General features: G+C 35.4%; 1 protein-coding gene across 8 annotated transcripts in view; it reads right to left on the bottom strand.

The window, feature by feature from the left end:
• The window catches only part of TCF12 (transcription factor 12), a 173,996-nt gene that overhangs the window by 60,812 nt on the left and 99,559 nt on the right, over nt 1-13,625 (bottom strand). For all 8 annotated transcript variants that reach the window (XM_074879940.1, XM_074879943.1, XM_074879942.1 and 5 more), the window contains one exon: nt 12,757-12,821. In XM_074879940.1, coding sequence (XP_074736041.1) covers nt 12,757-12,821 — 65 coding nt within the window. The remainder of the gene's footprint in view (nt 1-12,756; nt 12,822-13,625) is intronic.

The following is a 13,625-nucleotide window of genomic DNA, read 5'->3' as shown; positions in this document are numbered from 1 at the left end:
GTGTGCCTTTACATTATTCATTAATTTCCACCAAAAGAATAATATTGTCAAGAATAAAAGCATTAGCCCATTATATGCAACTGATTATGACAGGGCCATTGTGCTGGCATAAGGCAGGAGGCTGCTTTGGCAGTGAAATGAGAGCTGCCACTTACCAACTGCACACTTAGATCTTGAAACTGCCTCCCCCTGCCCCCACCCCGCCCCTTTTCTCCCCCAAACTAGTCAACTAGATTTCATTTTTCCTAGGTTTTTTTGTATTAGCCTCCTTTTCAAAAAGGTTATGCTTTGAGTCCCAATAGTCAGGCTGACCCTATTTAAGGCAGGAAAACTGTCTGAAGTTTAAAAAAAAAAAAAAAAAAAGTACTTAGGTGTTCAGTTAAAAATTGGGAGCTTAGATACATTCTTTTGTAAAAGTAAAGTATCACAACAGCACTCATTTCAATCAAAACCCTCTATTATCCCACCATATAGTCATAGACAAACTCACTTAGTATTTCTCTATTTCTCAGAATTACGTAGAGCAGATAGTAAGTGCATTCCTTGCCTTACTGTAAACTTAAAATGCCGCACCGGGTAGAGCAGAAGTTTCACGTATATGTCTTTTTATTCAGTGAGCCATCTGAATGATGTAAAGCACGTATATAATGTCTTAATATTTCACATGTCTTGCTTTATAGATAAACCTGACAATTTGCATGAGCTAGTTTAAAAGAATATAACAAAATTGAGAAGTCAAACTCTGCTAAACTTGCAAAAATCCCCCAGCTAAGTTTTGTATGTTATTACCGTGATTCCAAAGGAAAACCTAGCACAAAATTAAAACATTAACAAATAATTGCTCTGTGAGATACTAGTACAGTACTGAGGTTTGGGCTGCAAAAAGACCATTCACCTGAGTTCCACATCATGCAGTTTCAGCCAAAAATATAATGAAGATATAAAGTGTTGAATTTCACTTTACTCAAGTCTCCAATCTTTGGAAACTGTAATGAATATGCACTCCAAAATAGGAGCTGAATTTGGAAAAACACTGACATATGATGTAAATTCATTTTAAATTTAAATTCTAGAGATATGTTTGCAATTATCAGCATGTTGTTAAAGAATCTCATCCTGAGAATATCATCAAATAGTAATGTGAAATACAGTGTTACCATTTTGAGAACAAAGGGACCCTGAATGAGTAATCAATAGCAACTGGCAGAAAATGAGGCATTAATTATGATCCTCTCTAGTGTTTTGTCTCAAACAAGGTTTCATTAAATATATTGTGCTAACCTGTACATCTTCAAGCCATTACCAATAGATTTGATCAGATACATTTTTGGTCTGTTTCAGGAGGAGGAAAATATCAGAATTAAAAAACCAAAACAACATCTAAAGTGTTATATGATAACTTGAGCATTTTCTCTTGATCAATTTAAAGGAAATCAGGGGTTGCCAATAAAACATCTCAGGAGAGGATCCTCTAACATCACGTTGATAATTGCAAACATATTCCTCATTTTAAAAAAATACTCAGATCTTATAATCTCAATGTAGTCTCTTGAAAATTTAATTATCATCTCCTATACCTAAAGTATCATGCAGGTTTGAGAAGATAATGACAGTCATCCATCAACTGCATCCTGCCAGTGTAATCAGGCTAATCTAGCTCACTGGAGTAAAAAACAGCTACCTAGGGTACTAAACACTGAAGTGATGCAACATCGTAAACAAAATAACAGACAGTTAGGTTTACTATCTTCCCAGTTAATGTTAGCACTGAAAAATATCAAGGTATCAATACATTCTCTTTTTACACGAAAGCTTTTCTGAATCACCATGAGTTGCTTATTCAATGTGTATACTTACACAGAATTATCTGTAGTAGCAGATTCTGTGTATTTGTAAATACTGAGACTGAGCACAGGGACAGAGGAGGAAGGAGGAATAAGTTTATACAGAATTCCATATATGTTTTTTTAAGCACTGGGAGGAGTAAAGATTAAACGTGAAGGGAAGGAAACATTTTGTATTCCTTCTGCATCTAAATGGCTTTAAAGCACCTGATCAATACAAATAATTTGAATGAGTCCCTTCCTTCTCTTTTGCAGTAGCGGCTTCCCTGCACTGATACTGCATATTGGCAAGACTACAAATTCTGTCTTACACTTCTAAAAGCAGCACCCTGCTGATGTTGGTGTCCAATCCCCGAGGTTATGCTGGCTCAGCTTGTCTTCGCTCATCCCCCCGGGCAAGGTATTTTTGCATTGCTGACTGAATTCTAGGCAGGCATTACTAAGCATTGTGATTACAGGTCAGGCTCTCCTCCCTTTGCCTTTGAATCTTTTTGCTACATTATGAAAACAGTAATTTGAACAGCTTCCTTACTATGATTATACAAAAGCAGAAGGTTTGTGGAGAACTGCAAAGTGTCAGAAGAGAAGCAGCTGAGGGGTTATTCATCTACTTCTTAATTTTTTGGTACCAGCCTTCCTGCTTTTCTCTATGATTACAAGATACGAGCATGAGAAGTCAACATTATAAAAGATTTTATGCTGAATCTTATTTACAGAAGTCAGACTATAAAGGATATTATAATGCTCAAACTATCCTTGCATCTGTTTCTCCCTCTGCATCTTCAGCAAAATGATTTCAAAAGATATCAGACCATTAGTAGAATGTTTCATGTATATGGTATGGAAGTTAAGCTGTGCATCTCCTCTCCCACACAACCAAGAGAAAAATCGCACTTGCTCTAAGCACCGAGTCAGAAAAAGCATAACATAATGAGGGTTCAAAACCTATCATTAATACAGCAACCAGATAATTGTTAGGACTTAACATGGAGGACCCATATGTTTTCACATACGATCAAGTGAAAGCTAAACCCAACACTAGAGTGCTAGTAAATGGATAGACAAGCCCAGTAAATATCTTAGGCTACAATCCCCTCCCCTTAATAAATGTTATCTTTCACTCCCTGCTCTTTAGAAACCTGTGCCATCAAGAGCACTACCATCTTGAAAATCACTCCGCAATACAACTGAAACCAATGCTAGTTGGATGGTTTAGTTCCACAGAAGAGGAATCAAAATGGCAAATGTGTCTTGTGCTTCTTTCCATCCACTGACTATCTGCTCAAGCTACAGTCTCTCCTAGCCCATCCCAGGCAGCTAATGCTAAGTAACAGGTTGCTTACACCACTCTTATCTACTCCCTTCCAATTCTACTCAGGGACTGTATTCATCTTGAGAGCAGTAATCCATGCAGATGCAAGGTTTGGAAAGGGACTTTATCTCTCTGTGAGGTAAGAAAGGAAGGTAAATGGGGGCTCAACATACTAGAGTAGTTGTAGACAAAAGGAATAAACACTTCAAAAAAATCCAAAGGGCAACCCAGCTCATTCAAACAGACAGGTATGGCTGGGAGAAAAGAATTGAGCTAATCTTTTCCCCATCCTCCAATAATACCACAAATTTGTAATTGAGAAGCACCCAGCTCTGAGGCAGTAAGATTAGCTGCAGACAAACAGTAATTGGCCAAAGAAATTGTATCCACTCTCCATGGTGTAGCATGCTTTTTACTTCCTTATGGAGCAACATGTAAGATACTAGACATGTATTGATTTACAGGATACTCATTACCTTAAATACCATCAAACAATCAAAAATTGGAAGTAGGCATAAAAATTTGCCAACCCTAAATAGTGTGAGAAAGAAGGGCAAAGACAAGTAACAGTTTGTCTGCTTAAGAGATTCAATATGATTCCTTGCAGAACTGCTCCCCTTTTATAAATAGCATCCCTCCCCCAACTATAACTAATTCCTAACACCTGCTACCCCCTTCATTCAGGGGATGTCTTCCCTGATTAACTTCAGGTAGTCACCTCCAGCTCTGGAAGAAGACACCTAGACTGTGCCCAGTACATTTTTACTTTCTAAAAAGGTTCTGCAGGCTCCTTATCTGCTGAGAGACAGGAGATATTTTCCCAATAGCACAATAAGTAATTCACCTCTAGTAAATCGTAATCAAGAGAAAGTTAATATTGCTTGATTTTACTTGAGAAGTAAAATGAAGCAAAATAAACTCAAGTTTGGACATGGCATCTGCCCTTAAACTATATATCCCTCTCCCCATCCCAACCTTTTAAGATGGTATCAGTTGGCAGAATCCAGAGTCGCTGCTTCAGTTAACATTGTGTCAGCCTTTCCTTCAGAAGCCACGTTTCTTAGAGATTGATAGCTCAGCTGTAAAAATCTGCTTTGGGGAGACACCTGATATCAAAGGTGTCAGAGAAGAGGAGATTAAAAAGAGAAAATTTACAAAATAAAATCAGTTTGTCAGCTTTAAAGTTATATTTGTATTAAAAATCCCACACATGTACAAGCCTTGAAAATTTCTTTATACTTTATACTTCCATAACTCAGTATTACTTGGATTTAAATAGACATTATGTTCTCTATACTGTTTCTAAACCTATGTGAGGAAGGAAGAAAAGTAACTGGTGCCACTGCTTGTAGTCTTTTCTAAGGCCCCACAGATAAGAAAGGGCCAGAATATCATGTATTTCTCTGCCTCATTGGAAGATCCATCTAAAGCAACTTCAAACATACTGCCAAAAGTGAGCAGGAAGAGCCTTCTTTTTGCTCTTTAACAAATATATTAGTTAAAAAAAAAAAAAAAAAAAGAAAAAACCTTGTGGGTCCATAGCTGATGCAATCTGACTACAGAGTGATAGCTCCTTATAATTAGCATGTTTAAAGTATCCATATTTTTTCCTTATTGTACACAATCACATAGGAGTATATATTATATCTCCTATGTAATATATATATTATATATAAAAGATCTACTTGCAAAACCTGGAAGTTTTTTGTTAAAAAAAAAAAAAGCAAGCCTGAAGGGATCTGAGACACACTAGCTACAAGGTTTAACCTAACATTCTCCGGAAGAAGTTATCCACGCTCTAGCATCCCTTTTGCCACAGTATTACTTCCTCTACAGTCTACCACCTAGGTGTGGTCTAAATATGCCTATTTCCAATCATTCCGGAGAAAAGCTATTTACATTTTTCTATTAATTTAAACCCTTTCATTAGTTCCCCCCCCTTTTGTTTTAAAATTGTTTCAATAACATTACAATATTATAGGAGCAGACAGCACATCCTCAACACAGAATAACTATCTAATTATTTCTCTCAAGGAAGCCAAAATGGCCCTACAAGGAAACACCCAATATATTTGTTCTACACAGTTGTCCATTACTTCTTTCATCTTCCAGCAAGACATCTAGTGCTGACAATTCTTTGACATATAATGCCACAGTAAAGTATGTTAGTAGTGGTCTATTACAATGGCCCTTGTATTAAAGTAATGAATTGTTAAAAACTTAGCAAAGCATCCTAGGAGCAACTGCAGAGACATGCTGCTATTTGGAGGCTACACCCACAGATCGAGACAGACTTGTTTGGAAGCTTTCATAGACGCTTAAAGAACAACCACATTTATAAAATGTGATGTGCTACTAATACCTTTTTCTTCTTTGACTCACACATTTTAAGTAACATTTCAGCTGTCAGATACCACTAAAACACTACTCTATCCCACTACTCACAATCACTCATTTCTTGCACTCTTGCCACTTCCATGTTTTTTGTTCTTACAAACCCATGTATTTCAAATTACATTTTTCATACTGTTCTTTGCTTTTCCCTTTTTTTCAGATCTCATTTCTGCTTCCCACATACATTTTTATACACTCTTACCATCTAACATACACATTTTTGTCTGTATGCTTATTCTTCCAGCTGTTTAATGTTACCTGATGCTTTATTAAAAAAAAAAATCAGTTAATCTTTTCCATTAAACTATATACATACCTTAAAATTATATAGTTTCTGAACATATTAAAAATACTTTTAAGTTATTCAGTTCTATTTTCTCTATGCAGCAAGCTGGTATCTACATCCTGCCATGGATACTTCCTTTCACTCTTGCTTGCATATGCTTCACCTCACCCGTAACACAACAAAGTTGCCATTTTTGCCTATGTACATTATGAGCGAGCTTTTCTGTTCTCCCCAGCCAACTCAAATTTCTGGAGTTCTATTCTCATTACACTTCAACCTATGAGATAGCTGTTAGAGAGAGCATCTCTGAGATACCACTTTCACCAGCTTGCAGGGTTGTTCTTTAGATTCGCATTCTGCTCAAACTACTTTAAACTCTTTTTAAATTTGAAAGACGCAAATTACTGACTATGCAAAAGCAAAGTAACATAGACTTGCAAACATTTCTTTTGCCAAAGTGATCATCTGTTAAATTGCCCAAGAAATTGGTGCTAAAGGCATTTTTTGGGTTTATTTCAAAGTTCTTATAGTTAAGGGACAAAATTTTTTTTTGCACAAAAATAAACCAAACTTTTTAGTCTGTGAAGGATTTAACAGCTAATAAATACAGGCTTTCATGCTTCTAAACTTATTCTTTAATAAATTGCTAAATTTGCAGACAACAAGATGCAAACCTTTAAAGTTTCACATTAAACTGTGAAAAAAGTTGTTCCTAAGTCAATAAACAAAGAAAGGTCACAAATTTTTGCTAAAAAGCCAACAGTATGAATTCCAGTTGCTCAGTAACTATACTGTATTAAATTCTGTAATATTTTTCAGCACAACTGAGTCAAGCATATACAAATCTAGCTTTCTCTGACTGGCACCCAGATGAGGAGAACGTTTCTATGTTTGAATCATAGAAAAGGTAGAAGATGGATGAATTTGTTCCAACTTACTTCAACAATCAGTGAGAGGCCAGCTAATTTTTTTTCCAAGGTACTACCCAAGCACACTTTTAAAGTAATTTAAGAAAAATAAAACATGCTCTGAAGATGCACAAGGGCAACTACATCTGTCTTAATATTCCAGTGAAGCATATTTTTTTCCTGATAAAGAAGAAATTGGTAAACCCTGAAAAGTTGTCTGAAATTATGTCTTAATATATTTACTTGAAGTATATTCCCATAAGGAACACTAAGTATGGTGCTAATGTGCATAAAACGTTACTGTCATACTGCAAAATTCAGGCTAATTTAATAATGCCTGATGTGCCTTACATCATGTTGCAATGATGCAATAATACGCTGCTAAATGAGTCACCTCACATTAGCTTCACAGCAATAGCAGAGCTGATGGCTATTGAAGGGAAAATGGTGTAGCAATATTACTGGAAACAATGATGGACCAGTTTTCTACTGGATTTTTTTTCTTAATCCAAAAAATGAAGATTCTGAAGTAGACTTATTTATTACCAATATGCACAAAACTTACATAGTAATAGCAGCAGAAATGAGTTAAAAATCCATGCCACTACTAAATAAAAAATATATACAGTATACACAGTATCATATAAATTCTTCATACGATCTGTTTCATACTGCATGAAATATATAGCTGCATATGTATATATCATGCACATATAGTATATTTTATGTAGTATTTTACATAGACTAAATTAAATGTATTTAGTAAATAGAATCCATAGCTCTTTCCAGCACTCACAATTTCTGATTTACCATCAATTAAACTTCTTTCTAAACGGGTTTTATAACAATTAAAGTGTCGCGTCATCATATAGAACATACAGATTAGTGAGTTAGAAAAATAAATTACAATACATCTCTTTATTGAAAGGTTACGCTTTAAACAAAAACTGGTGACTGCCTCTTTAGTTCTTGCTTAACATCCATTGCATTTAGCTCTCGATTTTATCTCCTTTCTTGCACATGGGATAGTATGTGGACTTGAAACTATGATGAATAGAGGGTAAAGGCATTATCTCCACATGTCAAAAAATCCATAATGTGTTATTTTTCATGGATCATTGTTTAGAATTAAAACAGAACATTAAGGCGATAGTCACAAATAATTTACTATCTTCAGCCTAGTGATGCCAGTGGGGAGAGACAGACTTTGCCAGGCACATGAGAACAGGCACTGTTAGGCTAAAGGAGCATCTTCCCACATCTCTGCCAATTAGCTGGGGCACTTACAGGCTCATGGGGATAAAGTTAGCTTCTGTGAAGACCCACAGAAACAATTAGAAGAATTAGTCTAACAGCTATACACATATTGCACATTTATCTCAATTTCACTTTGAAAACAGTGCAGATTCCTGGCTTGCTTAGAGCTCAGACCTGTCAAAGCAACATGCAGTGACAGCTGGGTACCTTTTTGATGATATTGGAAATGGGAGTCAGGCATTCAATATCTGAAGTCTAATCTCGTTTCTTTTACATAAGCTACAGTTTTCAGTATTAAATCACACAAATGTAAGGAAAACCCTTTTTATTACAAGAAGCTTTCTGAAAATTTAATCTATATCTGATTTAAGATTCATAAAAAGATGCCCTTCACAAATCTGGAATTACACAGCCAATAGGAGCGATAGAATCCCCTACAAAAATCACCAACAACCCTCCCACACCTCCAGTTCCAAGACACAAATAGAGACCTTGCATCAAGCCATGTAGCATTGCATTTCATTCTTATAGCAAAATACAGTTTTAACATTTCTTCTAAAAACTGTCAATTTTTTTGTCCAGGTAAACTTATCTGCACAAGCCTCGATTTGTCATCTTACCCATCCACTTAGAGTCTATATACTCTATGAAACATTGGGGAGAAAAAAAGGCAGTAAGAGTTGGAAGGGTGCAGAATAGAGTGAATACCTGTCAGAAGGACGAGTATACAACAAAGTACAGATAACGCCAAAAAAGGAAGAGGATTCAGAACTTGATTGCAAAGCACTAGACGAGCACAGGTTTTAATGTAGCACACTAACATACACCATTAACCTTCTTAACACTAAACCACAGCTTAAGACAAATGCAACTACCTTATTAAACACTGTTATTTGCATGAATGGGCCCAGTGCAAAGTGCTATACTCTAGGAAGCTCCTTTTTGGCTTACTTAAAACACCTGATGGAAACAAAACCTGAAAATATGCACTTCCTGTTTGGTAGAATATTTATAAATTAGCCATATTTACATTTCTGTGACTAAATGTTATATCTAAATCACATTGCTGAATTGCTTAGATTTTTAAGCTACATTGAAAACCAATCGCACAAACTCCTATAGCCTAAATATAAAGCCTGTAAGTAGCTAACAGTCCATACAAATGACTGCTTAGATAATTTTCAGTAAAGCGTGAGAAATGATAGTAAAAGTCTTAAACATTTCAGTTGGTCTTGAAAATTTTCAGTCCAGCCCTCTGTAAACGTAATAGGAAGGAAGAATTAAAACTCATCCCACATCCATACCAGGTTATTAATACCGTTTTCACCAATGACATATGGAAAGAACTTTGGTAAGAGAAGAACAGGTTAGAGAGTATTTGGAGAAGTTCGGTATTTCAATTCATCTGTACCCGATAAGATACTCAGAAGACTGGCTCTTGCCATTCTTGCCATTTCAGAAGCCTTAGCCACTGTCTTTGAAAACTCATGGTTCAGAGAGAGTGCAGACACTACAAAAGAATGGGGTTGCTTGGTTTGTTTCAGGGAGGAACAAAAGCAGTGGCTTGTAATTCCTCAACAATTTAAATTTAATTTTTTGGAAGAATAGTGGAAGAAATAGGCTGCAAATGCCAGAAGATAACAAAGAAGTGATATGGATTCAGCTGGAATAAACTATGTAAAACCAATCTCACTTCCTTCTCAGATAGCATAGGAGGCGTTTTAATAAGGTTTTTACTACTTTCATTTCACAGGTGAACTAAGGAGCCAAGGACAAATAAAACTACTGCTGAATACAGAGCATAGCTGTTTAAAAACCAGTAGCTAGGAGTTCATAATCAACACTGGGTGAACATATTAACTGAGACTTTGCGGGCATCTGTTTTGGGCATCATTCCACCTTTTAATTAGTGACTTGGATGAAAAATGAAGACCACATTTACTAAATTCACAAAGCAAATAACCCAGAAGGATCTACAAATGCAGTACAAGCCTGGAATTCAAAACTACACTGACAAATTTAAAGAGGGTAGAAGCAATGTGTTAAAAAGCAAATACATTTTTGCATATGGAACCTGTAGACTGAAAAATGTAGGCTGAGGAATGACAAGCTGGCCAACATTACCATAAGAAGGTATTGGGAAATTTTAGACCATGACCAGACCAGTCAAGCAAGTATCAAAGACTGGACATTTGTTGTGTAAAAGGCAAATACCACACAGCAAAAAATTAACAGTATTGTCAGAAAGATCCAGGAAATTTCTTTTTGCCATACGGCAAGGCCTTAGATGAGGTACTTTACCCAGTTTAAAACACTGGAATTCCCTAGGGTTGTGAACCTAGGAGAACATCTAGAGCAGAACATAAGCTTTTCTACCAATATTCCAATTTGAGATAGACCCTGTTATGTATCTGCTATTAAAAATATACCTGAACTATATTCAGCACTATACACACCAATGTAAAAATTAACTCTGTTTATGTCTTATCTTTTCTAGGGACTCCTTATCATCTTAATTATCTACTGGATTTCCAGCCTCTACAGACTTAAAAGAGTATAGATTCTCCTCAGTGTCCACTGTCTATAATACAAGAGTTAGATGCTTTAATTACAGTGGTATTTAGATAAGGCATCAGGGAAACTTTTTAATAGTATGTTTAAGTAACGGAAAACAAACCCAGTGTGGTCATGCAGTCTCCTCCATCTCTAGAGGTTTTTAAGACCTGACTATATGAACATCTGTCAGGGACAATGCAGCTGATTCTTCATTCAGGTTGTCAAAATGACCTCTCAGGATCGCTTTCGACCTTCTCTACAATAGCTTTCAAACCCTGTGGCTACAGTAAGAGCTGTATTTCAGGCACTGCCATGGATTTATGAAAAATAGAAGAACACCAAAAAGATTCAGAAATCCCACCACATTCTAAATTAGCAAATTATTTCAAACACTGTCAGATTTAACTGATAAGACCAAATTAAAGTAAAAACTGTAACTTATCACATAAATTTAATTTCACTTTAAAGTTCACTCTATGATAATTTGCTATTATCCTGACTATAAAAATGAAACAGATTTACCTACAATAACATTTATCCCATATACTAAAAATGTTTAAGAAAGAAGGAACTGTGGAAGAAAAAACAGTAGGAAGCATATAAGGAATAAACTGAATTTGAAGTGATGTTAATAGAAACAAGTATGTGTAAGATTTCAGCTTGAAAATAGCTACATGTAAAAAATTAATATTAAATGGTACTAGATATAAACAATTAAGAGATATAAAAGCATTTCCTCAGTGAGAAGCCAAACGACAGAAATTACACTAATTATCACAAAGCAAAACAGAATTTTATGCAAAGTTAACATAAACCCATTTTCCAATACAGAACATCAACTTAATGAAAGAGTAATGTGGAGATTAATTTGCTTCCAAACTAACGTCAAGTTTAAGTTATTATATTTAAATACAGTGCATACAGAGTTATTTGAACAATAGTAACAACACTAATACAATGTTTTACTGTCTAGACTGGCAATAATGTGAAGCCTGTAACTTGAACTTAAAGAGGTATACTGCTTTTTGTGAGAATGTTACTGAAAGCTCACCCATACAGTTACAAATGGGTCTTTTGTTCTTCACATCTGTGTTGCAGAGAAGTAGTAAAGGTTGTGAGAATGATCCTTTTCTTAATAGGGAAAGTGATGTTAGGACTACATTGCCACATGGTGCTGCCCATTCACACTTCCCAAACTACTAGTTAAAAGACTCAAAACCAAGGTGTCACGCTGGTATGCTAAGTTTTATCCTCCAGAGAAAGATGTTCCTGAGAATTTCAGTTCAAAGCAAATAGTCTACTTACAGTGAAATTAAAAAGCATTACTGAGAAAACAAGCATAACAAATTAATTTCTTAGAATTAAAATCATAATATAGTAGTTATTTAAATTTTTTATCAACAAATACTAAGTGTAATCAAATGCTAATTATACTTTTTAAACACCCAAACTTCCTGTTCATTCAAAACAGACTTTCAAACAGTGATCAGAGTATTCTCAACGTGGCTCATTAGAAATAACATGGAAGAAATGTCCACTCTAAAACGAAGATTTAGAGAAAAATAAAGTTTTCTTAATTAAAAAAAGACATCATCAAACCACAAAACACAGTATTACACTGGATAACCTTATTATTAAAAATTGAAAGCATAGTAATACTGTTTTCCTTTAAAAATGCACAAAATCTCCACTAGGAGTAAGAGTTAACTAACGAACTATATTCAGCCATTACTGATATTTTTTAAGAAGTTATATGTGAAAAATTCAAGTATCACGGACTAATCGTGATGTGCAGACAGTACTGGTCTGCAATTCTGTTTGCAGACTTGGAGAGAGGAACCAATAACTGCAAAGGGCAAGAAACTCATTTCACAATGATCTGTAGGAAAGATGTGATACACACAACTGAAGCACATTGCTCAATATGTTCAGACTAGTAACACTCTCCCTTTGACTAAAAACAGGACTTTATGCTCATGAGCGACAGAACCATTTGCACTTGCACACAGCAGAAGTATCTCCTCTAAATGGATGTATGTAAGTGCAAGTCAATTTGATCACAAACCCCAGAAAATTTATTCTGCAAATTGTGGAACACATTCTTCTTTATTATCTTTGGTAGTCTGACACGTTCAAGTAACTTAAAACCAAATTTTAGTTCACATTATTCCATTTGCTTTCAATCATCACTATACTTACTTGACAGCCTGGTAACCCCGTATCTCTAGCATACAATGGAAATGGACCTCTATCTGAGGTTTTTCCTATAAAAGAAAGACATTTGAAATTAGGTTCTTTTGAAAAATCTGCTAGATACCTGCATCAGTTGTCCTTATATACACAATTCAGAAAATCTGTTAGTATCATAGAAAAATTACAAAAATAAAGTTGCATAAATAGAAGTAGGCTTTTATACATGTTTAACACACTCAAAGCACTACTGCAATGCGTGACATACTAACCTAATTCCATTTCTGACTTAACTGATCAGCAAAAAAGAACTACTGCAATTTTTTATTGTTGTGAAATATCCTTATCAGTATGTTTAAATAAAAAGGGCAAAGGTCCAGCTTCACTTCCATTATCAACAAGCAAAGGTAGGGACATTTTTAGACATTTCTCCTTCCTACATGAAACTAACACATAGATGGTACCGTCTTAGGTGATGAATATACTAAGCAGGAAAACCAAAGCAACAAAACCACATGAAAAGTGAACAAAAACTTTAATTCAGAACAAGAAGAAAACCCACACCAAACTTAAACCATGGCTGAATCATTCACCTCTTCAATCCTTAAAAATCCTTTTGTTTCATGTACATTCCAGTTGGGTATAAAACTCAAGCAATACAACTGGTCAAGACAGCAAACCAGACTCTTCTCTTCTGCCATATATGCCATATTTGCCTGTAGGTAGCACATACTGAACACAGTGCCTTGTTCAGAGCGGCTGCCCTCTGATGTCGCTGAGGTCACGAGACATTAGCAATCTATTTGTCAATTCCAGAAAAACTACTTAGTGCTGTATTTGTTGGTCATGCGACCCAACTGGCATGTTTGCATATTAAA

The sequence above is a fragment of the Strix uralensis genome, chromosome 11, assembly GCF_047716275.1.
Source record: "Strix uralensis isolate ZFMK-TIS-50842 chromosome 11, bStrUra1, whole genome shotgun sequence".
Lineage (NCBI taxonomy): Eukaryota > Metazoa > Chordata > Aves > Strigiformes > Strigidae > Strix > Strix uralensis.
Note: the sequence above shows the minus strand (reverse complement) of the source record. Positions and strands in the feature narration are given on the sequence as shown.